This window comes from Schistocerca nitens, chromosome 7 (genome assembly GCF_023898315.1).
Source record: "Schistocerca nitens isolate TAMUIC-IGC-003100 chromosome 7, iqSchNite1.1, whole genome shotgun sequence".
NCBI lineage: Eukaryota > Metazoa > Arthropoda > Insecta > Orthoptera > Acrididae > Schistocerca > Schistocerca nitens.
This window is the reverse complement of record NC_064620.1, coordinates 243,695,594-243,721,515: the sequence shown is the minus strand read 5'-3', so window position 1 is coordinate 243,721,515 and position 25,922 is coordinate 243,695,594. Positions and strand designations below refer to the sequence as shown.

General features: G+C 42.6%; 1 protein-coding gene across 1 annotated transcript in view; it reads right to left on the bottom strand.

Moving 5' to 3' along the window:
• Window positions 1–25,922, bottom strand: part of LOC126195554 (uncharacterized) — a 74,610-nt gene that overhangs the window by 30,722 nt on the left and 17,966 nt on the right. The window contains exon 2 of the mRNA XM_049934178.1: window positions 10,955–11,108. Coding sequence (XP_049790135.1) covers window positions 10,955–11,108 — 154 coding nt within the window. The remainder of the gene's footprint in view (window positions 1–10,954; window positions 11,109–25,922) is intronic.

Below are 25,922 nucleotides of genomic sequence, written 5' to 3'. Positions count from 1 at the left end.
TTGTTGTGCCACTCTCATCACAATCTACACTATACTGTTCTTTCCCTATCTTTACAACAGTGTTCTTACTTATTTTCAATGCTGCTGCAGTTCTCTTCACAACCTGAACAACAGGAATTAAGGGCCCACCTTTGCCCTTTTCTTTCTCAAAGTAATCCCTCACAGAGCACACGAATTCACGGACCTGGGTGTGTAGCACACTTTTCTTCCTCCGTTTCACTTCTTGTGTTGGGCTGGTACTACCCGGCGCACTAGACATTGTTTACGTCGAAACGTAAACAAAGAAACACTAAAAACAACAAAAACGAAATAAACTGCGAATTCAACTTCAGACAAACGACGAACGACCGCATCGCCTACACGCGAGACACTGGTAAGTTTCATAAGCGCGCGCGACCGGGTTCCAGAGCGGCAACGTGGCCCTTGCTACCCGCTCAAAGTCAGGCCGTCATTGGCTGCCTGCCTGCGTTCGCTAGTCAACGGAAAGACGCTACCGAGCTGTCAATACCAAAGACTCGTCTCCCAGACTATAACATCTGAGGTCATCAGCCCGCTAGACTTAGAACTACTCAAACCTAACTAACCTAAGGACATCACACACATCCATGCCCGAGGCAGGATTTGAACCTGCGACAGTAGCAGCAGCGCGGTTCCGGACTGAAGCACCTAGAACAGCTCGGCCACAGCGGCCGGCAGGGAAGACAAATGGCGTCTACAGTGTACGAAATATGAGGAAGAAATCACATTTTTAGGGAAACTACGTTACAGACCTTAAAACATGTCACAATAAAACCAAATACACTATGGAACTGCGCGATAAGACGAGTTATTTGCAAGCGCGATTCTACGACAAGTAGCGTATTAAGAAAGTTACTTCTACTTTTAGTTATGAATATTACACAACAGACAATAGAAGGCCGGCCGCGGTGGTCTCGCGGTTCTAGGCGCGCAGTCCGGAACCGTGCGACTGCTACGGTCGCAGGTTCGAATCCTGCCTCGGGCATGGCTGTGTGTGATGTCCTTAGGTTAGTTAGGTTTAAGTAGTTCTAAGTTCTAGGGGACTCATGACCACAGCAGTTGAGTCCCATGGTGCTCAGAGCCATTTGAACCATTTGAACAATAGAAATCAACAAAAATTAAACAACTGGAGCGATTACATCATATGAAATATCAAATGAAAGTTGAGGACATAAAGAAACACTACCACAGGCTGCATTTCAAAACCAGCATGAACTTCGAAAGATGATGATGTATTTATAAAATATAGATAGACAAATGTGCCGGAGTCATGAACACTCCACAAGCTACAGCAGTATGAAGATCACATGAGTTACCTGCTTAACGACTAGCTACAGTTAACCATTAGAGATACTTTAATGATTATAATAAAAACGACGTATGTGCGTAAGTCCTTCTGCCCTGCAGCCGTATGTTGTTTCGCAGGCATTATCCAAGTAGGACTCATAACTTGCCCTCACAACTTCACTTCCGCCAGAACCCAATCTCCTACTTTCCAAACCTCAAGTAGTTCTCCTGCACACCTTGCAGGGTAGTCCTTCCTGGAAGAAAGGGCACTGCAGATAAGTTTGGAAGGTAGTAGAAGATGTACTGGTAGAAGGGAAGTGTGTCGTGCTCGGATAGCTCAGTTGCTGCACCACTTACCCAGGAAAGTCAAAATTTCTACGTTCGTCTCCCGGTTCAGCAGGCGGTACTAATGTGTCAGGAAGGGGCTTCTTGTTTACTGTAAAACAATCTATTGCAAACTGAATGCACGGAGACTTACAAGGGGAACACGGCAGGAGCCATAACACTATTTCCCACAAACTTCGCTCAGTGGAAGAGAAGCCAAATTGAGTGGCTTATCCGAAGATACTCGACAGTTTCTGAGGAAGTGACAGTCAAAGTTTCCGAGTGCTTTATGTGTTTTTGAGCGAGTAAATAGCTAAGCCAAAGCGGTGGCATAGTGGCTAGCGTTGAGGTTTCTCACTATTTGCGTCCGTTTACGAAACGGTAGTATTGTTTTTTTTTTTTATGTATCTACTCATGTCCGTAGAAGATTGGTTCAAATGGCTCTGAGCACTATGGGACTCAACTGCTGTGGTCATAAGTCCCCTAGAACTTAGAACTACTTAAACCTAACTAACCTAAGGACAGCACACAACACCCAGCCATCACGAGGCAGAGAAAATCCCTGACCCCGCCGGGAATCGAACCCGGGAACCCGGGCGTGGGAAGCGAGAACGCTACCGCACGACCACGAGATGCGGGCTGTCCGTAGAAGATTACAACATGAATGTTTCTCATCAAGTTAGAGAATACAAGAGCGTTATATTAAGTGTAAAATTTCATCTGGGTTCACAATAACTGTCATACATTTATTGTATGATAGATGTGTGAGTATGGTATATTCAGAGGTTCGCATTCTTGTATTTCATTCTTATATCAATTCTTAGTTCTAATATGAAATTCTGATGTTTATTCTTCAGGAAGATTGTGTGCATTTGGATTATACGGATCATAGAAACATTCGAAACTTTGAAATTCGGTACAGCATGAACATCGCGCAAAGGCAGGTTTTCCACAGCGGCATTTCGTCGCAAAGTCTCGATCGGGAAAGAAACGTCGTTAACGTTGCGATTCTTGAGGTTTTCCCGGCGCATTGAATATTCTATGAGGTTTCGGAACTGCAGCCGGATCATGTTAACTTCTTGCCACAATATTTCGGCCGGCAATCGTCCAGCCGAATTATTGTCGTAAGAAGTTAACATGATCCGGTTGCAATCTCGAAACCTCATATAACGTCGTTAACGTTGCTGAAGATGTCACGCGTTGGCAATAATTTCGCGGCAAAGCACACATAAAGGATAACTTCACCAAGAACTGGCGCTTGCAATTGATTACGAATGAAGACAAACTACAGGAATTTCACCGAAAACAATTTCGAGTAATGTTTTCTTTCATTTATTTTTTTTTCATTCATTTACCCGACATACTATTTGTAGTCCAATAACGAAAACGTTATTTCGGCACACATTGGAAGACATTCGTGTAGTAACTTTTGGCGGATATGCATAAATAAACGAAAAATAAAAATAGTAATCGTATTTCGAACACGGGAGGGTGGAGGGGGGGATGGCGCAAAATGTGTGAACCCGCGACTCTAGTCACTATTCCACCGCTTCGGAAGAACTATCTGCTAGTTCAAAGGTACATGACGTAGCTCGAAAACTTTGACTCTCATTTTTTCAGAAACGGTAGAGTGGCTACGGCTAAGCCGAGATATACGTTTCCTTATTTTGGTCTCTCTTCGACTAGCGAGGTTTTTGGGAAATCAGGTTAATTCTTTGAGGGGCAAGTAAACGCCAAAAAAATTTGTCCTGGAGCGGCATGGACAATAATTTACATATTTCATATATGATCGACTTGTAACACTTAATTTTTATTATTGTGATATGTTTTCTACGGTAGGTTTTTAAAAATTCACCTTAACAACAACATTATTTTGCATTAAATTTGGTCACCGCAGCTAACCACAGTCCCATTACGGAATACAAGTTCGATAGTTGGTGGTTCAACTTTGGTATAACTTTCTTTAAGTTTTCGTGATATCTCTTGAAACAGTTCTTGCCTGCTCTCGGGCGCAAAGATACTTTGCACACTGAACGCATCCACACAGTTTGGACCGGGATTCTTCTTGAGCCGCAAAGTGCACATCTTCTATTGGATAACTGTTCCACTTCAATCTCCTTGTGCACAATCAATACATTTGTTACAAAGCAGTCTACAATGTCAAAGAACAGCTCATCTACCATTTCTTCTTTTTCTGTCTGAATCATTTTGTGACTTCAGTCGATCAAAATTTTCGACGTAGTTCATGCTGCAATTGCAATCTTTCAACACAAGAAGGCAAGTGATATTCGATATTCTTCCACCTCCCATCTTGCCACTTACTGTGGAGACATACGATGATGCATGACACGTAGAAATCATGCTGGCTGCCATGTTATCATTGCATCTACAGATAACTTCTCCAGCATTGCTAATTCTCTAATCGAATTTCCCTCTCTCAAATTCCTTTTCCTCCTTGAGTTTTGGCATTTTTTTCCCTTCTGAGATTTATTGTTCAACAAATGTGCAGACGATTGGACTTGAAGTTGTGAAACGGATCATATGGTATAACCATCCATAAAAATGATTCTTTCCATGAAGGTCACTGATATAATTTAGAACCATTTTACATCCTAAGCCTACTATTGGAGATTGTGAAACATTTCCTGTATAAATATCAAATTTCAAGTTGTATGACGATTCATCACATAACATTAACACTTTGTATCCTCTATTTGCAGGTTTTTCTCTCATATACTGTCTGAGAGATTATCTGCCTTTGAAATTAATCATGCTTCATGAATAGCGAGATTCTGATGTGGCGTACAGCAGTCTTGCAATTTGCTGTTCAAATGATCTAGCCACGGATGTAGTTTGTATAGTTTGTCATAATTGTGACAGTTTCTGTCGCGAATCACAGAATTATCATTGAGGTGCAATTTACTCAGTAACCAACTAAATCTTTTTACTGGCATTAGCTTCTATATACAACTTTCACCAACTTCTAGGTCAGTGCTGCAGTATTCTCTGTAGCTAGGTTTTTCAGCGATTCACAAGTTAAGATGTATTCCGTCAAAAGTTTTTATATCGTGTACTTGGGTGGGGACGAGAAATTTGCTTGTCTGCGTTGCATTCAAACTGGTTTGATACACTATGTGGTTGACAAACGTTCTACATCTACATCTACATCTACATCTACATCCATACTCCGCAAGCCACCTGACAGTGTGTGGCGGAGGGTACCTTGAGTACCTCTATCTGTTCTCCCTTCTATTCCAGTCTCGTATTGTTCGTGGAAAGAAGGATTGTCGGTATGCTTCTGTGTGGGCTCTAATCTCTCTGATTTTATCCTCATGGTCCCTTCGCGAGGTACACGTAGGAGGGAGCAATATACTGCTTGACTCTTCGGTGAAGGTATGTTCTCGAAAGTTTAACAAAAGCCCGTACCGAGCTACTGAGCGTCTCTCGTGCAGAGTCTTCCACTGGAGTTTATCTATCATCTCCGCAACGCTTTCGCGATTACTAAATGATCCTGTAACGAAGCGCGCTGCTCTCCGTTGGATCTTCTCTATCTCTTCTATCAACCCTATCTGGTACGGATCGCACACTGCTGAGCAGTGTTCAAGCAGTGGGCGAACTAGTGTACTGTAACCTACTTCCTTTGTTTTCGGATTGCATTTCCTTACGATTCTTCCAATGAATCTCAGTCTGGCATCTGCTTTACCGACGATCAACTTTATATGAACATTCCATTTTAAATCACTCCTAATGCGTACTCCCAGATAATTTATGGAATTAACTGCTTCCAGTTGCTGACCTGCTATTTTGTAGCTAATTGATAAGGGATCTATCTTTCTATGTATTCGCAGCACATTACACTTGTCTACATTGAGATTCAATTGCCATTCCCTTGCACCATGCGTCAATTCTCTGCAGATCCTCCTGCATTTCAGTACAATTTTCCATTGTTACAGCCTCTCGATACAACACAGCATCATCTGCAAAATGCCTCAGTGAACTTCCGATGTCATCCACAAGGTCATTTATGTATATTGTGAATAGCAACGGTCCTATGACACTCCCCTGCGGCACACCTGAAATCACTCTTACTCCCGAAATAAGACAGCTGGCTTTGATTAAGTTTGTTCTTATTTCTGCAACCACACCACCTTTTCCAATAAACACTTATTTTCTAGCTCCAGCTCATCGTGACCGTTGATGGAACAGCGAACAGCACCGCATTGTTTTGACTTATTTCGTCACTTTCACTGTTATTCTCACAAGGGGAACTCCCCATCGCACACCCTTCAGATTTAGTAGTTCAAATGGCTCTGAGCACTATGGGACATGGCGTAATGGGTAGCCCGTCAAAACCTGAACACAGATCAAACATGAATACAGGAAGAAGGTGTACTGAACTATGAAAAAAGAAGCAAAATATAAACAGTGAACGGTCCAAGCTCAAGATGTGTAACACCAGGCGCATCGCCAAAACTCCCAACGTCGTGGTTATGTGGTCACGGTGCTGAAATACGAAGGGGGACATCCGCGTTCAGATCTCCTTTATGCCCTATAAATTATTGTGACAAAATTATGAACTGTATGTACGATCACTGTGTCTGTTCGCTGTGTTCAGATTTGTGTCTGTGTCGTGGTGTAACGCCAATTTTCAACAGCGAGGTGTACGTACATACTTCCTATTCGTTCTCAAAAGTACCACATGTTATGACTCCTGTGTTCCGTTTGGGAAATTTTGACTATTGAATTCCTTTGTTGTAACATAGTTCACACCTGTTTATTTGTTGTTTTCATTTTTGCGAGAGTTCTTTACGGCATCTCGCTTGCTCTCAGTATTCATCACATTTACTTGCGATGGTAATGTATTCTTACCACTTCACTCACGTTCTACAAGCAGTGTATAGTATGACAATTGCTAAGACGACAGAAGGAGAACAGACACGTCAGTGACCGGACGGACAGTTCATACTTTTGTGAAAAAAAAAAAGGGATGCGATGAAAATTTTAACACGGATGTCTCGCTTCGTAATCCAACAACGTAACCACACAACCATGAACTCGTGCGACTTGCAATGCGATCGACGTTGCATACCTTGAGCTTGGACTATTCACTGTTTCTATTTTCCGTCTTTTTTCACAGCTAAGCACACTTTCTTCCTATTTTCATGCTTGATCTGCGTTTAGGTTTTGACGGTCTATCCACTAGGCCATTTAATCACTAAATCTGAGGGAGCTGCGATGGTGAGTTTCGCTTTTCAGAATCACTACTACTCGACATACGACTGTAAACAAAATTAGATGTTGCTCAATGTGTAGTGAAAGTCGGATCATTGTCATCGTTTTCATCACTGTCAACGCTGTTGTCACTAGGAAGAATTTCATCAATTAATATTCGGTAACATTCTTCCTCTGTTATTCTTTTCTGGCGAGACATACTGGACAGAGAAGAAGGGCGGTGTTTAGCGCCATTAACCATACAGAAATCCAAATGCGAAGTACAGATAGTTATGTTCGAATAAAAAGTAATATAGCCCGCCCGGCTAGCCGCGCGGTCTAACGCGCAGCTTCCCGAGCGGGAAGGCGTGCAGGTCCGCGGCACGAATTAGTGTCGAGGTCCGGTGTGCCGGCCAGCCTGTGGATGGTTTTTAAGGCGGTTCCCCATCTAACCCGGCGAATGGGGGCTGGTTCCCGTTATTCGGCCTCAGTTACACTATGTCGGCTATTGCTGTGCAAACACTGTCTCCACATACGCGTACACCATAATTACTTTACCATGCAAACATTTGGCGTTAGACTCGTCTGGTATGAGACGTTCCGGGGGGGGGGGGGGGTGCGTGGGGGGGGGCGAAGGGGGGGGAGCGTGGGTGGGGGGAGGTTTCCACTGGAGGCTGAACCACACAGTAACCCTGGGTTCGGTGTGGGGTGGCGGTAGGGTGGGTCGACTGCTGTGGCCTGTTATAGAGTTGTGAACCACTGAGGGCTACGGAGGGACGAAGCCTCTCCGACGTTTCTAGGTCCCTGGCGTAATTGGTTTAATCACAATACACAAACAAAAAGTAATATTAGTTGTTGAGTTACGAAAGGTCAGCACATAAATGCAATCACTAACTTAGCAAACATAGCCGTAGAGAGAAGAACTACAGAGAGAAACGCAAGACTCTTCCACGAACAAGTACAACAATGTATGAAATACCATTTCGTGTAGTAAATTCGCGGCAAAAATGCTGCACTGTGATTCTCCCCGCATCTAGTGAAACTTCAGTCAACAATTAGTAGTTTAGTTGAGAGAACTACCGCGCCTGAGCAGTAAACTGAGAAAATTAACGTGGTTAGTAACGTGATGGTGGATGGCAGCATGTCATGATATCACACAAATGCAGGATGCTTTTCGTTCGCTACCCATGGGATTTGCAGTGGGATGATAGATGCTAGCACGAGTAGGGTAGCTGTAAGAATGTGGAACATTCTATAATAATTAGTACTGGAATACTTTAGTAAATAACTTTTAATTAACTTTGTTCTGCTATTGCACTCCAGGAACGTAACTAATAACAACTATCTTTCTTGAATACAAATGACTCATTGTTGTTGTTGTGGTGGTCTTCAGTGCTGAGACTGGTTTGATGCAGCTCTCCATGCTACTCTAGCCTGTGCAAGCTTCTTCATCTCCCAGTACTTACTGCAACCTACATCCTTCTGAATCTGCTTAGTGTATTCATCTCTTGGTCTCCCTCTACGATTTTTACCCTCCACGCTGCCCTCCAATGCTAAATTTGTGATTCCTTGATGCCTCAAAATATGTCCTATCAACCGATCCCTTCTTGTAGTCAAGTTGTGCCACAAACTTCTCTTCTCCCCAATCCTATTCAATACCTCCTCATTAGTTATGTGATCTACCCACCTTATCTTCAGCATTCTTCTGTAGCACCACATTTCGAAAGCTTCTATTCTCTTCTTGTCCAAACTAGTTATCGTCCATGTTTCACTTCCATACATGGCTACACTCCATACAAATACTTTCAGAAACGACTTCCTAACATTTAAATCTATACTCGATGTTAACAAATTTCTCTTCTTCAGAAACGATTTCCTTGCCATTGCCAGTCTACATTTTATATCCTCTCTACTTCGACCATCATCAGTTATTTTACTCCCTAAATAGCAAAACTCCTTTACTACTTTAAGTGTCTCATTTCCTAATCTAATTCCCTCAGCATCACCCGATTTAATTTGACTACATTCCATTATCCTCGTTTTGCTTTTGTTGATGTTCATCTTGTATCCTCCTTTCAAGACACTGTCCATTCCGTTCAACAGCCCTTCCAAGTCCTTTGCTGTCTCTGACAGAATTACAATGTCGTCGGCGAACCTCAAAGTTTTTACTTCTTCTCCATGAATTTTAATACCTACTCCGAATTTTTCTTTTGTTTCCCTTACTGCTTGCTCAATATACAGATTGAATAATGACTCATTAACAAACATTAACTGGATTATACGAGGTTGAGTCAAATGAAAACCTTAAATTTGTAATAACAAATCGAAATTTCGCACCGTTATCCTGTAAGTTGGTAAGCGTGCTACAAACAGCTTGTAGAATGGCCTGTAGGTGGCAGCATAGTGCAGATGCACACATACCGTCGCGGTATCAGTATAAAGACGACCACCCCACTTGCGAATTGCACCAGGGAAGAACAGCGTTCTGTTATTCGGTGTTTGCGTAGTTATGGTGTGAAACCTATTGAAATTTATCGACAAATGATGGCTCAGTACGGTGATGCATGTTTGTCACAGCAGCAAGTCTACGGATGGAGTAGGAAGTTCGCAAATGGTGTGACTTCAGTGGAAGATGCTCCTCGTCCAGGTCAGGCACAACGAGTTGTGACTCCACAGAACATTGCAGCAGTTGATGCTATAGTGGAGGAAAACCGCCGAGTGCCATTGAATGACATTGCAGGATGTTTACAGATTAGTCATGGGTCAGCACACCACATTGTGCATGAAGTGCTCCAGTTTCACAAAGTGTTTCCAAGATGGGTGTCACGGCAGCTGACTCCTGAAATGAGAGAACGACGTGTTAATGCTTGTGAAGAACTTCTTCGGCGCTTTGAACGAGAAGGTGATGGCTTCTTTGGAAGAATCGTTACTGGGGACGAATCCTGGGTTCACTTCCACCAACCGGAAACGAAGAGAGCGAGCAAGGAATGGCGCCATTCCTCATCCCCAAATCCAAAGAAGTTCCCAACAGAACCATCAGTAGGGCAGCAGGGAAGGTTATGCTGGCTCTCTTTTGGGAAGGAAAAGGCGTCATTTTGGAGCATTACATGCCTAGGGGGACCACTGTCACCATTGCAGATCTCCTAAAAAATCATCTGCGGCTTGCAATCAAATCAAAGCGACGTGGATTGCTGAAGCAGGTGTCCTTTTTCAGCATGACAATGCAAGACCTCACACTGCCCATACAACAGTTGGAACAATCACAGACCTGCATTTTGAGTGTCTTCCTCATCCACCATACTCACCAGACCTTGCCCCAAGTGATTTCCGTATGTTTGGACCACTCAAAGACGCAATGGAAGGAAAGAAGTTCCGCTCTGATGAAGAGGTACTCCACGCAGTGCAGGAGTGGTTGCGCGGACTACCAAAAGAATTTTTTTCTAAAAGAATTTATGCAGTTCGTAAGCTCTGGAGGACTTGCATTTAGCGTGGGGGAGATTATGTTGAAAAGTGATATAGCTTTGCACCATTTCTGCACAATAAATAATATTTTAAAAAAATAATTAATGTTTTCATTTGACTCACCCTCGTACAAAAAACAAAGTAACAAATGGCTCTGAGCACCATGGGACTCAACTGCTGTGGTCATAAGTCCCCTAGAACTTAGAACTACTTAAACCTAACTAACCTAAGGACATCACACACATCCATGCCCGAGGCAGGATTCGAACCTGCGACCGTAGGGGTTGTGCGGTTCCAGACTGTAGCGCCTTTAACCGCTCGGCCACTCCGGCCGGCTCAAGGTAACAAAATTCTGGTATTACGTGCGTAATACATGCGCGAACTAGAGGCTGAGAACCTAGCGAGCTGAAGGCTATTCTAATCTGACTTCGCTCGCGACCTGTAGCTGACTCGGCGGGTGCGATCTGCAAGTCTCTGTCAGTGCCATACGGCGGCGCTGCAAGCGCCAGCGAGACCAGAGAGGTTGAGAGTGCTGGACGGCTATCGATTATCGCAACCTCTAGTGTGGTGTCTAACGTCGAGACCACAGATAGCCACAGTGATGACCGCGTGGGAAGTTACAGTGACGCCCGTCCTCCAGAGAGTTACCGACCTTGCGCAGGTAGTGGCAGGGCTGGTCGTAGAGCGAGGTGTCGGCCACGGGCGGCGCGCAGAGGCTGCCCGTGACGCCCGGGAAGCCGGTCATGCCCTTGCAGCCGCACTGCGGGCACGGCTGCGACGCGGGGTCCACCGTCCCGGGCCCGCCCCTGCAACAGCGCCTCCACTCTGCAGACGAGGCGCAGCGCTACGGGAGGCGCTAGATTCACCTCGGTAACATTTCTGCGTGACGTCACTGTCACGTGTGCCGAGGCCCACGAGAAAGACGGGCTGTGGTGCGCTCAGCTCAGCAGACAAACCACGTTTCTACGCCTGTTAACTCGCGACTAGGTGTTTACGTACTAACGAGAATTACATCTTCTACTGAAATCTGCTTTTACAGAGACTTACTGATTACTAGTAATATAATAAAATGCACAACAGTATGCATTAATTCGACATCTATGCTCGACAAGAGTGGTATAACGGCTTGTTTACAGCAGTTAGTCTGAAACTTCCTGGCAGATTAAAACTGTGTACCGGACCGAGGCTCGAACTCGGGACGTTTGCCTTTCGCGGGCAAGTGCTCTACCAACTGAGCTACCCAAGCACGACTCACGCCCCGTCCTCACAGCTTCACTTCTGCCATCTGCCAGTACCTCGTGTCCTACCTTCCAAACTTTACAGAAGCTCTCCTGCGAACCGAAGCTGTGAGGACGGGGCGTGAGTCGTGCTTGCGTAGCTCAGTTGGTAGAGCACTTGCCCGCGAAAGGCAAACGTCCCGAGTTCGAGTCTCGGTCCGGCATACAGTTTTAATCTGCCAGGAAGTTTCATATCAGCGCACACTGCGCTGTAGAGTGAAAATTTCATTCTAGCAGTTAGTCTATTCTGCTTAACAGTCCTCATTTCATACAAGATGTGATGCCTCATGCAACCGATAATCATAATGGCACAATTTTAATTTTCTTATACCGCGGTACAACCGTCACAGATTGTTAGTAGGTCTATGGACCTCCGATCGTTGAACGTCTAACAAACAGTAAGACTCCATAATAGCGGATTCCAGTAGAAGATACAATTCTCGTTTGTATGTAAACAGCTAGTTACGAGTTAAGAAGTGTAGAAACGCGTTTGGTCTGCTCAGCTGAGCGCGCGGGCGAGAACAAGCCCCCTTCGTGACGTACTTGCCGCGGCCTGTCTTTCTCGTGGGCCTCGTACGTGTACATGCCTCGTTTCTACCATCTGGGAATGTCTGTCGGCTTTCGTAGTCGTATCAAATTCTGAAAAGTGGGAGAAGTCGTATTGGATAGGTTTTAAACTAGTATGATCTATGAATATATGCAGAATTAAATATTGACAATATAACGTAAACGTGTCGTTGTTGTTATGACTTGTTATAATTAAACGTAAGGTAAAAACATAACGGCAGTTTATCTCTTCATAATGTTTAAAGGTAAAACCGAGATCCAAGTTGCAAGCGTCCACAGTGGCTTAGTGGTTATCGAAAACGCGTCGTTGTTGTTACGATTTGTTACAGTTAAATATAAGGTAAAAACATAATGGCAGTTCATCTCTTTTTATTTATTTATTTATTGTTCCGTGGGACCAAATTAAGGAGAAGTCTCCATGGTCATGGAACGAGTCAACACATGAAATTATAACACGATATTAGAAACAGATAAAATGAAATATAAAAAAAAAACATATTCAGGTGACAAGTCGTAAGTTTAAATAAAGAAAATCAAAAATGTAACACTGGAATTTGCTTAGTTTTTTAGCTCTTCCAGGAGCTCCTCGACAGAATAGAAGGAGTGAGCCATGAGGAAACTCTTCAGTTTAGACTTCAAAGAGTTTGGGCTACTGATAAGATTTTTGGGTTCTTGTGGTAGCTTATTGAAAATGGATGCAGCAGAATACTGCACTCTTTTCTGCACAAGAGTCAAGGAAGTGCATTCCTTATGCAGATTGGATTTCTGCCTAGTATTAACTGAGTGAAAGCTGCTAACTCTTGGGAATAGGCTAATGTTGCTAACAACAAACGACATTAAAGAAAATATATACTGTGAGGGCAATGTCAGAATTCCCAGACTATTGAATAGGGGTCGACAAGAGGTTCTCGAACTTACACCACATATAGCTCGAACAGCCCGTTTTTGAGCCAAAAATACCCTTTTTGAATCTGAAGAATTACCCCAAAAAATAATACCATACGACATAGGCGTATGAAAATATGCGAAGTGTCACTTATTTCAGATACTGTTCTAATGGTAAATAGAGCAGCATTTAGTTTCTCAACAAGATCCTGAACATGGGCTTTCCACAACAGCTTACTATCTATCCGAAGGCCTAGGAACTTGAACTGTTCCGTCTCGCTTATAATATGCCCATTCTGTCTGATCAAAATATCGGTTCTTGTTGAATTGTGAGTTAGAAACTGTAAAAACTGAGTCTTACTGTGATTTAGCATCAAATTGTTTTCCATAAGCCACGAACTTATTTCATGAACTACATTATTTGATACTGTTTCAATATTACGCACAAGATCCTTCACTATCAAGCTGGTGTCATCAGCAAACAGAAATATTTTTGAATCACCTATAATACTAGAAGGTATATCATTTATATAAATAAGAAACAGCAGTGGCCCCAGCACCGACCCTTGGGGAACGCCCCACTTAACAGTGCCCCATTGGGACTGAACGTCACTACCACTCTCAATATTGCGGAGAATTACCTTCTGCTTTCTGTTCTTAAAGTAAGAGGCGAACCAATTGTAAGCTACTCCCCTTACTCCATAATGGTCCAACTTCTGCAGTAATTTTTTGTGGTCAACACAGTCAAAAGCTTTCGTTAAATCAAAGAAAACACCTAGCGTTCGCAACCTTTTATTTAATGCGTCCAAAACCTCCCAGAGAAAAGAGAATATAGCATTTTCAGTTGTTAAACCATTTCTAAAACCAAACTGAACATTTGACAGCAAATTATGTGAATTTAAATGCTCCAGTAACCTTGTATATACAACCTTCTCGATAACTTTAGCAAACACCGATGGCATAGAAATAGGTCTAAAATTGTCAACATTATCAATGTCTCCATTTTTATAAAGTGGCTTCACTACCGAGTACTTTAATCGCTCAGGAAACCGACCACTCCTAAAACAAAAGTTACAGATATGGCTAAGTACTGGGCTAACATACATAGAACAATACTTCAGTGTTCTGCTAGATGATGCTGTAGGCCCATCGCGATGTTACCTCTCTGTAATGACAAGATAAATGACCGTTCCACAGGAGGCTCACCGCAGTCGACTCCATACGACCACGAAAGTCAATAAATGTACCCGACGGTCGAAATTGGGCACGTATACGTCATAATAACGTTACGGAGAAGTGTTACCAATGTGAAATCCACCCTATTGGCTCCCAATAGCGTGAGAACCTCTCATATCCTTGAGAGTTCTTGGTCTTTAGTGATTTAACTATTAACTCAACCTCCCTCTTGTCAGTATCATGAAGGAGCATTTCAGGTAACAGTCTCGGAACACTTTTTTCTAAGAGCGTTATATGATTCCCTGTTGGGACTAGGCTTCTAGGTTTCTATTTAGTTCACCTGCTATATTCAGAAAGTGATTATTAAACACTGCACATATATGCGACTTATCAGTAACACGGACATTCCCACTACGCACTGATTCTATATCCTCGACCTGTCTCTGCAGACCAGCCACTTGCTTTACGACTGACCATATGGTTTTAATTTTATCCTGATACATAGCTATTCCATCTGCATACCACATACTTTTTGCCTTCCTAATAACATTTGTAAGCACCTTACAGTACTGTTTGTAATGGACTGCTGCATTTAGATTTTGACTGTTTCTAACGTTTTGATATAATTGCCACTTTGTTCTACAAGATATTCTTATCCCTCTAGTCAGCCACCCAGGCTGCCTGTTTGTGGTAGTACCTTGTTTTCAACGTTCTAACGGAAAGCAACTTTCAAAGAGCACGAGAAACGTCTTGAGAAAAGCATTATATTTATCGTCTACTGTATCAGCGCTGTAAACATCTTGCCACTCTTGTTCCTTGATAAGGTTTACAAAGGTCTCTACAGCAACTGGATCAACTTTCCTAAACAGCTGATGACTATATTTAACACGTGTTGCAGCACGAAAATCTTTTGGAGTTAAAATTTGTGCATCATGATCTGAAATGCCATTCACCTTTTTGCTAACAGAATGCCTTTCTAGTAATGAGGAATGAACAAAAATGTTGTCTATGGTTGTTCTACTGTTCCCCTGCACTCTCGTTGGAAAGAATACGGTTTGCATAAGATTATATGAATTAAGGAGGTCTACCAGCATCCTCTTCCTTGCACAGTCACTTATACAATTAATATTGAAGTCACCACATATAACTAACTTTTTGTATTTCCTATAAAGTGAACCAAGAACCTTCTCTAGATTTAGCAAAAATGTTGTGAAATCGGAGTCTGGGGATCTATAAATAACAACAGTTAGAAGTTTAGCTCCGTTAAATTTATACACACCTGCCCAACATTCGAACACCTTTTCAGTGCAGTGCTTTGAAACATCAATTGACTCAAATGGGATGCCGTTTTTCACATACATGGCTACTCCCCCACACCGCAAAGAGCTCCTCGAAAAGCTGCCAGCCAAGCTGTATCCTGGTAAAGGAAGCCTCTGAATTATCTCCTTATTTAAGAAGTGTTCAGATATGCCAATAATTTCAGAGTCAACATCTATAAGCAGTTCACTAACTTTATCTCTAATACCTTGTATATTTTGATGAAATATACTAACTCCCTCATTACTCGGATACCTAAGCTTTGTCAAAAGTGGTTCCTTTGTTAGAGAGACTTCCCTTAAGCAGGAATACCTGTCAGCTGACTTCAATCTAAAAAAGGTGCAGCTCTAACACCCACTACTGCAGGAATTTTCCCATGAGTGATCCCACCAACTCCACCTATGCTGTCACCTACAAGCTTTGTCAACCTCCCCTTCCCATACCTGTTGAGGTGCAGGCCATGTCTAGTGAAACCCGTCCTGCTGATAGACTCCACCGACACCACTGAAATGTGTGCCGGCCGAAGTGGCCGTGCGGTTAAAGGCGCTGCAGTCTGGAACCGCAAGACCGCTACGGTCGCAGGTTCGAATCCTGCCTCGGGCATGGATGTTTGTGATGTCCTTAGGTTAGTTAGGTTTAACTAGTTCTAAGTTCTAGGGGACTAATGACCTCAGCAGTTGAGTCCCATAGTGCTCAGAGCCATTTGAACCATTTTTGAAATGTGACCCATGCTTTCTGTCATCAGCGCACCTCCAAGTCTCATGTTATTACGCCTGACGGCTGTATTAAGATGAGGCCGATCGTGACGCTGAAACAGTTCCACGAAATGCACATTCGTGTTGCCAGTCTGAGTGGCTATCTTTTCCAGGTCGCCATCTATGTCATACTCCCCATCCTTATCAATACTATTACCAGCCCCACCCACAATCACCACCTGATCCTCTTTAGTAAAATCCCTACATAACCCCTTATGTTAACAGTCACCTGAGCCAGTCCTGCGTTAGGCTTCACAACGCTGGTGACCAGGTACTCACTCCCCTACATTTCCTGTAACTGCTGGCCTACACCTCTACGATGAGGACTACCTAACAGAAGAACCTTCTTCTTTCTCTTAGACTTTGCAACTGTCCTAGCCACCGTAACTGCTGAGGTCTGCTGCATACTTCCTACATCTATAGCTACTAGAGATTCCTCTCCACTAGACTCTGACAGTTGGTCATATCTATTGTAAACAGGAATAGTAAAACTATCTGAAAATCTTCTTCTCCTAGCAGATCTCTTGGCAACAGCCAGCTCCCATTCCCCAACCCCCTTCTCTCTCCTCATCCTATCTAGCTCCTCCTGTGCGTTTTTCAGCTGCACCTGAAGGGCACAGATCTTACGCTCCTGCTCCTCTATTAACTTACTCTTGCTACATAACCTGCAGTTCCAGGAGAGGATCTCACCAGAATGCCCACTGGCTCCCCCACTGCATTCCCCCCAGTGAAAATACTTCGAACAAGTCTCACACCGCAATCCACTACTCACGAACCTACGGCAAAGCCCACACTTCTCACTCATGGTAAAATTTTACTTTTTCTAAGTTCCGCTACTACAATAAGAAGATGTTAAAAACCTGACTACAATAATCACAAACTTACTCTACAAGTGAAGTAACTACTATTATTAACAGTATTAATAAACAACAAATGTGAATATAACAAAAGACTAATACGGAAAGAGAATCAAACGTCTAATGATACAGTAACGAAGCTGAAAACAGTTCCCAAAAGGTTCTTCTGAAATTATTTCACCAGAAAACACAAAAAACTCCGGTTTAAGACTACTAAAGTTCCTAAATAAACCACTATACACAAACAATTAATTAGTACTTAGCTTTCGATGCTCCGCTACAGCTGCAACTGGTCAGCGCGGAATGTAAACACAGGTAAGAGGTTACGTTGCTCGATACGAAAAACTCACAAATATCAGGTCACAACACAAGAAGGCAGAGATGAATGAAGAAACAACTAATAAGTCACTTATATAGTAAATATTATTATAAAAGCCGTTAAAATATGTATCTGAAACCTAAAAATATATAAAAACTTGGAGAGCGATGTCACACGCAGTCACTCGTGGCGTTTAAAGATAAAACCGAGGTCCCAGTTGCAAGTGTCCACAGTGACCTACGGGTTAGACTGTTGAGTTATGAAAATGTGTGTAGCTGGTGCGTCTGTTTGAGTCCCGTTATTTTTATTTTTTTTTCGCTTATCTAAAAGATTGTGGGACCTTATTAAGATAAGGAAAGTATGTTCTGGTCTATTAGATGTTGTATACATACAGAGTGTTCGGAAATTCCCGATACAAACTTCTTGGACTTGTAGAGCGGACTGAGTAGATGATATTTTGAATTGGAATCCACGGCCGGAAACGTATCATTTCCGTGCTACAACCATTTGAAAACATCTTGGTAACGCGACAGCTTTTGCAAGTAATTGATTAGGCGTGACCCAGTACATCATTTGTTTAGCAGTTCCACTCCTTAGCCGGCCGTTGTGGCCGAGCGGTTCTAGGCGCTTCAGTCCGGAACCGCGCTGCTGCTACGGTCGCAAGTTCGAATCTTGCCTCAGGCATGCATGTGTGTGATGTCCTCTGTTAGTTAGGTTTAAGTAGTTTCCAAGTCTAGGGGACTGATGAACTCAGATGTTAAGTCCCATAGTGCTTAGATCCATTTGAACCATCCACTCCTTAATAGTCAAAGAAACAAAAAGGAAACTTATTCAGTTTTCACAAACGTTGTTGTGTGCCGCGTCTCCTTGGAGAACCACCGTCACGCCTGCTGACTATGAAGGTACCCCTTTCTCGAAACTGTTGCGTAATTGTGGCGAAAAGGGTATTCGATGGAGTCGGACGCTGTGCATAACGATCTTGATAAAGGCGATGAGCCACGAGCTTTGCCATACAGGAGGGTCATGTTGGTGTATTCTGCAAACATGTACACAACCGTGAAGCTCTAACACTCACAGACATGTGAATGAGACTCAGACCATGTCAGAAAGGTAGGACAGACGCCAAATGACACCAGTCGATCCGACGTAGGTACCTCCCACCATGACTATCCAGCCGCGCTGAGTGGCCGCTCGGTTTAAGGCACCATGGCACGGATTACACGGCCCCTCCCGCCAGAGGTTCGAGTCCTCCTCGGGCATGCGTGTGTGTGTTGTTGTTAGTATAAGTTAGTTAACTAGTATGTACATCTAGGGACCGATGACCTCAACAGTTTGTTCCCTTAGGAATTCACACACATTTGAACGTGACTATACTATTGCATTCTTACCCAGCAAACATATTTTCAAACGGCTGTAGCACGGAAATAATACGTTTCGGACGTGGTTTCCTATTCAAAATATTGAGTACTCACTCCGCTCTGCAAGGCTACAAGAGTGTAAAGGGAATTTCTGAACACCTTGCATAAGAGCGGTCTCTCCCAGCAGTGAGTTGTCAGTATCAGTGATTTACAAATCAAGCATGAAACACTCACGTAAACGTTCCAAATATGTTCATCATCTGGTAAAACAAAGTACCATTCAAAATAAAAAGCACAGAAAAGACTGATACAGTTGGAAAAGAATTAGAACGTAATTTAGTCGCAGCCACGTACAAAGCATAAAAGAAAGTTTATATGGTAGTCATTTTCGGAGACTTATATTCTAAACAAGAAAACCCTTTATCTATGCAGACGAAGTGTATTCTGGTGCTGGTACAAGAATGACCTGCTGCTGTTTTTTTTTTTTTTTTCATTGCTTCAGTTACTTTCAAGGCCAAAGGAAGAAGCTCATTTTCCTTCCAGTGAATTGTAATTTTTTGCACAAACTGGAACATTCTTCACACATTCACTAAGTACTTTTTGTAACAGATAATTACGGTGTGTAAGTAACGGATATGAAGTTGGTAGGTCCTCACTTTCAAAGAAAGAAAGGACAAGAATCGTTTCCAAAATTGCAGTGAAGGTACCAGTTGAAGATATGAGTTTTTGCTTCAATTCGTGAGCAAGAATGGCCACCACAGTCACAACGCTACTCCTTATTTACAATATCTTGACGGTTTCAGAAGAATTTCATGGCAATACTAAATTTAATGTTCTGGTGTGCAAAGCACGTATAATTCTGTATATGTAACGAGATAAAATTACGCTACATATGTGGCCCTCAATTAAACAAATATATCAATTAAAGCGAAGTCAATAAACAGGTCAAATCCAATAAGATGAGGAAAAATGTGAGTTATCCATTGGTACGCAACCAATAAATCAGTTTCAGTTTTTAATACTGACGATGCACACACAGTGACTGGGTATTTGCAGACTAAAATGGTTCAAACGGCTCTGAGCACTATGGGACTTAACGTCTGAGGTCATCAGTTCCCTATAACTTAGAACTACTTAAACCTAACTAACCTAAGGACATGACACACATCCATGCCCGAGGCAGGATTCGAACCTGCGACCGGAGCGGTCACGGGGTTCCAGACTGTAGCGCCTAAAACCGCTCGGCCACCCCGGCCGGGTTTGCAGACTATTTCTGTAAATAAAATAGCCTTGTTATCCACACAACACTCTCAAGCTCGGAAATAATTATATATTCAAAACAGGAACGAGTTCATTTTTTCAGATCGGTGAATTGCTGTTACCAAAATATACCCTACGTAGTGACATGTATTAACACGATGATGGTACCAACTCTCAAATGATGCTGTAGGCCCATCGCGATGTTACCTCTCTGTAAGGACAAGATAAATGACCGTTCCACAGGAGGCTCACCGCAGTCGACTCCATACGACCACGAAAGTCAATAAATGTACCCGACGGTCGAAATTGGGCACGTATACGTCATAATAACGTTACGGAGAAGTGTTACCAATGTGAAATCCACCCTATTGCCTCCCAATAGCGTGAGAACCTCTCATTTACATAGCTGTCGATAAGAACAGCAAGTAACGAAATATTACTTACAGTGCATGTATTGTATACTAGGACGAAAACATGATAAAATTTATATTTTGAGTTTATGCACAGTGCCAAGACTAGTGCACCGCTGTGTCACCTCGGGAATCATCATCATCTCAAACCCAGATGGGCATCGGGTGCAACTGAGCGTGGATCACAGATACGATTCATCCGTTGCAGTGCTAGCAAGAAACTTTCTCGGCAACCCGTGACCAGATGTTTCTATGAGTGAGACATCATAAGAATGTCCTGTCAGAGCAACTGTCGAACGCCTTCTTTATCGAGGTATGTCACGACAGCAAGGAAATTTACTGTCTTGCGCTGTCTTGTTGAAAGATAACGTCACAGAGACCCCAAAGAAACAGCATAACCACAAGCCGTAACACATTAGATATGAAATGGCTGCTGTCCAACTACCGGGTACGCAAGCCAGAAGGGACCGTGTTCTGTAACACAAAAGCCATCACCTGCTTTTCTTCCCACGCGTTAGCGATAGCGCCTGAGGAAAGTCGCATCGTGCTGACACGCCCTATCTTTCGGCGTGGTTAGCGTTAGCATCCATCCAGTTTTCGGCGGGACTGTCCAGAAAATCAAAGTACTGTCCACGATCACAGGTACAGGGACTCAGGACACACTCTTATCCCGTCTTGTGTCGAATTTGCGAATCATGCGAACGAAGAGAACGAATGATGTGTGAATTCCTCCCCGCCCCCCCCCCCCCACATCATTATACATTGTTCAATATGCACATTTCCCTCTTAAATTAGGGATTATTGTATAGTTAAGTATCCAACGGGCTATACGTCCAGTCTGAGTATTTTAGAATTAGAAAGGACCGGCGTTCAGAGAAAAGAAGTTTCGTCCTTCCTCTAATAATGAAGACAGTTCGTCAAGTTAGTCTGTTCCGAAGAAGAAAGTTAAATACACACGGCTTTCAACAAAAACTGCCTAGAAAACAAAGATTTTTCCGCATGATTGATGACGGAAAACGACTTGACCACGGACTTGTGATTTGCCCCACCACGTTTTCGATAAAATTTGAAAGAGGTAAAACTATAGTGGATCATCAGGAAACAACTCTGACTCTACAGCAGTGTCGTAAAAATAAAACAATTTCAATTTTCTTTGTGAAGAAACATACATTTGAAGAAGATTCCGCTGCAGTTGCATCAGTTTATCACAGTGTAAAACATGAACTTAGCTACAAATCATTGGAATGTCAAATGAAGTTGGATCATTCATTGTTTCCAGACAGTAATATTGCAACTAAAATTTCGTGGAAGAATTGAGGCACCGGTTATCTCGGAAAATGTTCTTGGCCAATACAGTTACGATGAAACCGTAGTCGAGCTTCATAAGGCCTTTTATTTTTGTGTTCTCAGATGCTTCAAACTGAGGAAATATAAAAACTTTTCTTTATGTAGTTCAGTACTTTGATGTTAAATAAAGAATAGGTCAGAGATTGCTAGATTGTTATGATGACTCCGAAGAAAACCGCAAAGACATTTTCCATACAATAAAGAACATTACAAAAGCTACTGGTTCAAATGGCTCTGAGCACTATGGGACTCAACATCTTAGGTCATAAGTCCCCTAGAACTTACAACTACTTAAACCTAACTAACCTAAGGACATCACACACACCCATGCCCGAGGCGGGATTCGAACCCGCGACCGTAGCAGTCCCGCGGCTCCGGACTGCAGCGCCAGAAACGCTAGACCACCTCGGCCGGCACAAAAGCTACTGACTTTGATTTTAATCAAGTGAGTGCATACAGTGCTGACATTGCTACAGTGAACTATGGCAAAAAATTCGTTTTTTTTTCTTACTGAGAAACGAAAACACACTCATTTTGAGAGCTAACTCCAGAGGTCATAAATAATACTGCAACACATAGTGTTAAAACATTCATTGTAAGGGCATTATTTCTCAAATCTACTGTCAATTAGGTCCCTATACATCAAATGTTCAGTCACTGAGAGAATTTTCAGACTTTGTGGAAATAGAGTTTAAGGAAATACTACGACACGTCCGTACAAGATGGCTCTTACTACTTCCTGGAATTGACAGACTTGTATACTGCTGGCCTTCTATCAAGTCAAATTTTAATTTAAAGAGAGAGGAAGATTGTGCAATATTAATTTGGCAGTTTGTGACGTCAAGAACGCGGAGAAACTGAACATGTACGTTTCCAGTAACGTGTTTCGCCCCAGATTGAAATTGCTGCTAGAAAACTCGAAAACAGCACAGTTACTTCTGTTGAGTTGGAAAGAATAATAAGCGACATTAAGAGCAAGTTAAATAAATTCTTAGGAAAGAAAGTTCACATAATCCTTGAAGAAATACGAACAACATAGAGACAGAGTTTTGAAAACTATGCACAATCTTTCTTGTCACGTTGCAATGGTTTTTTGTCCAAAAACTATATGTTTTTCAGAACAGTGTAATCAGTCTGAATAAGAAGATTTTCGTCTGCAGAGACAGTATGTTTTAAAGGTCTCCAACAAATTGAATCTCAGCCTTGATGAACATCATTTATACCAGGAATTCTGTGATTTCCGCATTGCATATGCTGGACTTGATGAAAGTAATCCTGAATATCAGATGTGGATAGATTTCTTTAAGCAGCAGACCATAACTGACATTTCCCATTCCCACCTATTTAGGCTTATATCATACATATTTTCAATTCTTACCAGTAACTTATTTGCTGGAAGAAACATCAGAATGATGAAGAACCAGTGCTTAGAAGACAGAAATCGGATGTCTATGGCCTTAGCGAAAAGACAACTTCAAATAAAAGTGGGATATTCTGAAAGATGTGAATTTTTTAATTTTCAGAAAGAGAGGAGGGACAGCGAAGGACTACTGAAAGCAGCAAGGAGCAACATAAAATATGTATTCGAAAATAGTAAACAGTGACCACCTTGACGAAATAAATCTCGGGTGAACAGCCTGATGTGAGTGTACAAAAGACCTTGTTGCCATCATCAGATGTGCTGATGTACTGCCAAGGGACGGCAGGTGATAGGTATATATCAGAAATATACCCGTCCGACCTCGTAAGACATTGATAACAAGCGACTTTTCTTTGCATTCTGTTAGGTCCCAGGTCAAGTCAAGGTAGGTGAACGGGTCATGTTCCGCCGATTGCTGTTGGTTACATATCGTGCGGATGGATTTCACCCACATTATTTTTATGCTACTAGAAAGTGACATTCATGACTTATTTGTTGTTGGAGGTGGTTTACATATTACGGTTGAAAGACAGGAAACAACCTCATAACACACGTTCAGTTTAATTCAATGTCCTGTACGAATCAGCATACAGTGTGAAATATTAAAGTTTGAAAGTACGTGAGGGTGTGTGGCTGTTTCTATTCAACTTCACGAGTCTGGTAGCACTTGGACGTGAATCTCGAGACAGTTTGGGTGTGTATCTCAGTGAGCTCTGTACATAGAAAGCGGGTAAAGCATTGGATGGAGGAGTCCACACTATGCAGCGAACTGCGTGGAACTGTACTACAATGGTAGGATTTGTTACTCGATTTGACCGATGCAATCCTTTCATATTATTAAAATTCTTTTTAGGAGCAGTGGGAACGTCCGAGAACCACGTGAGGGTGCATTCGCCTCGCTGAAGCACGCAGTTCGCACATTCCGCCCTCAGCTGAGTCCGCGTAGAGTTCGCTGGCCGCTGATTAAAGGGCTTGCTCAGTGGGAACCAAGCAGAATTACAAGTGGAACGTTAGAGGCTCTGTCCGTTTGTCCGCTTAATCTACCTTCCCGCGTTTTATACGAGAATGTAACGGAATAAAACAGTAATTCGTGTTACAATAGAAAGTGCCAAGACTTCAAAGTGCTTTTCAGAGCTTAGATGTAGATCTGGACATACGAGGGTTGGATGAAAATATGGTAAAACCAAAAACTGAACACATTACCAGGCCTAATACGGGGTGTTCAAAAAGTCTCTACGCAGTGCCTTATGATTGTGAGCTGCGCGTGCCGTACGATTGTTCGCCTGCCTGGGTTACTTCCCTTCAGATGAACTCTCCCAGCATTCCAATGTTTCGTTTATCTCGGCCAGTGTCAGTAGTATCATTGGTGTGTGTCGTTACGTGTTGACGTGAACGTTTAAATTTAGTTTCTTTGTTCATTTGTTTCGTTTTTGTCGCTGTTAAAATGCTAACCATTGAAGAACGTGTGTTTTTAGTCGAACAAATGGTCAAGCTGGCGGTAAATACACAGTTTCAGTTCGTCAAACATTTGATTCAGTTTTCCCGGAGACAACACTCCCACATCGCGATACTGTGCGAGATTTGACTAACAAATTTCGAAGTATGGTTTAAGTGATAGATGCGCCGAGAAGTGGTCGTCGTAGCGTTTTGTCTCAGGATAAACTGCTCGACATTTCCGATAAAATGTCCATGAGTCCGAACAAGTCAGTAAGAAAACTCGCCCAGGAAACCGATGTTAGTGTCGGAACGGCCCACACAGATGTAAGGAAAAAATTAGAACTTTTCCCATACAAAGTGAAGTCTTGCAAGAACTGAAAAATATTGATCATGGCAAGAGACTGCATTATTGTCAATGGTTCAAAAATTTCGTTCAACGAAATGGAAGGGATACTGTTAATGAAACGTTTTTCACTGATGAGGCGTGGTTTCATTTATCCGGGTACATGAACTCGCAAAATTCTCGTATGTGGGGTACTGCAAATCCATTGTGTATTCATGAGGAACCATTTCAATCTGTGAAAATAGGAGTTTGGATTGTAATTTCTAGACGTCGGATTATGGGTCCCATATTTTTCAACGAAACAATAAACGCACAACGATACTGCAGTGATATTCTGCACCCATTCATAGGAGAACTTGTGAATACCGAACGGTTATTTTCAACAAGATGGTGCAACCGCGCATACAGCTCGCGCTTCAATGCCACTCCTTGCTGATGTTTTTAGTGATCACATAATTTCACAGGGACTTTGGCCTCCACGATCGCCTGAGCTAACACCACCTGACTTTTTCTTCTGGGGTGAAGCGAAAGCACTGTCTATAAAAACCGTCCAAAATCTATCGATGAATTTGAAACTGCAATATCCACTTTCACAGCTTCTGTTACAGAAGAAATGTTACAGCTTGTGTTTGGAAACACGATTAGACGAATTGAATTGTGTATTCAACAACGGGGGGGGGGGGGGGGGGGGGGCAATTTCAGCATGTAATGTGGAAATTTGTAAGTAAATATTAATATTTAATAAATTAATAACTTGCATTTCACTGAGTTTCATTTCGGTATAGTTATTGCGGCATACGGCACGCGCGGCTAACAATCATAAGGCACTGCGGAGAGACTTTTTGAACACCCCGTACATTGTAAAAAACACGTTGGCATTATAAACAGCTTC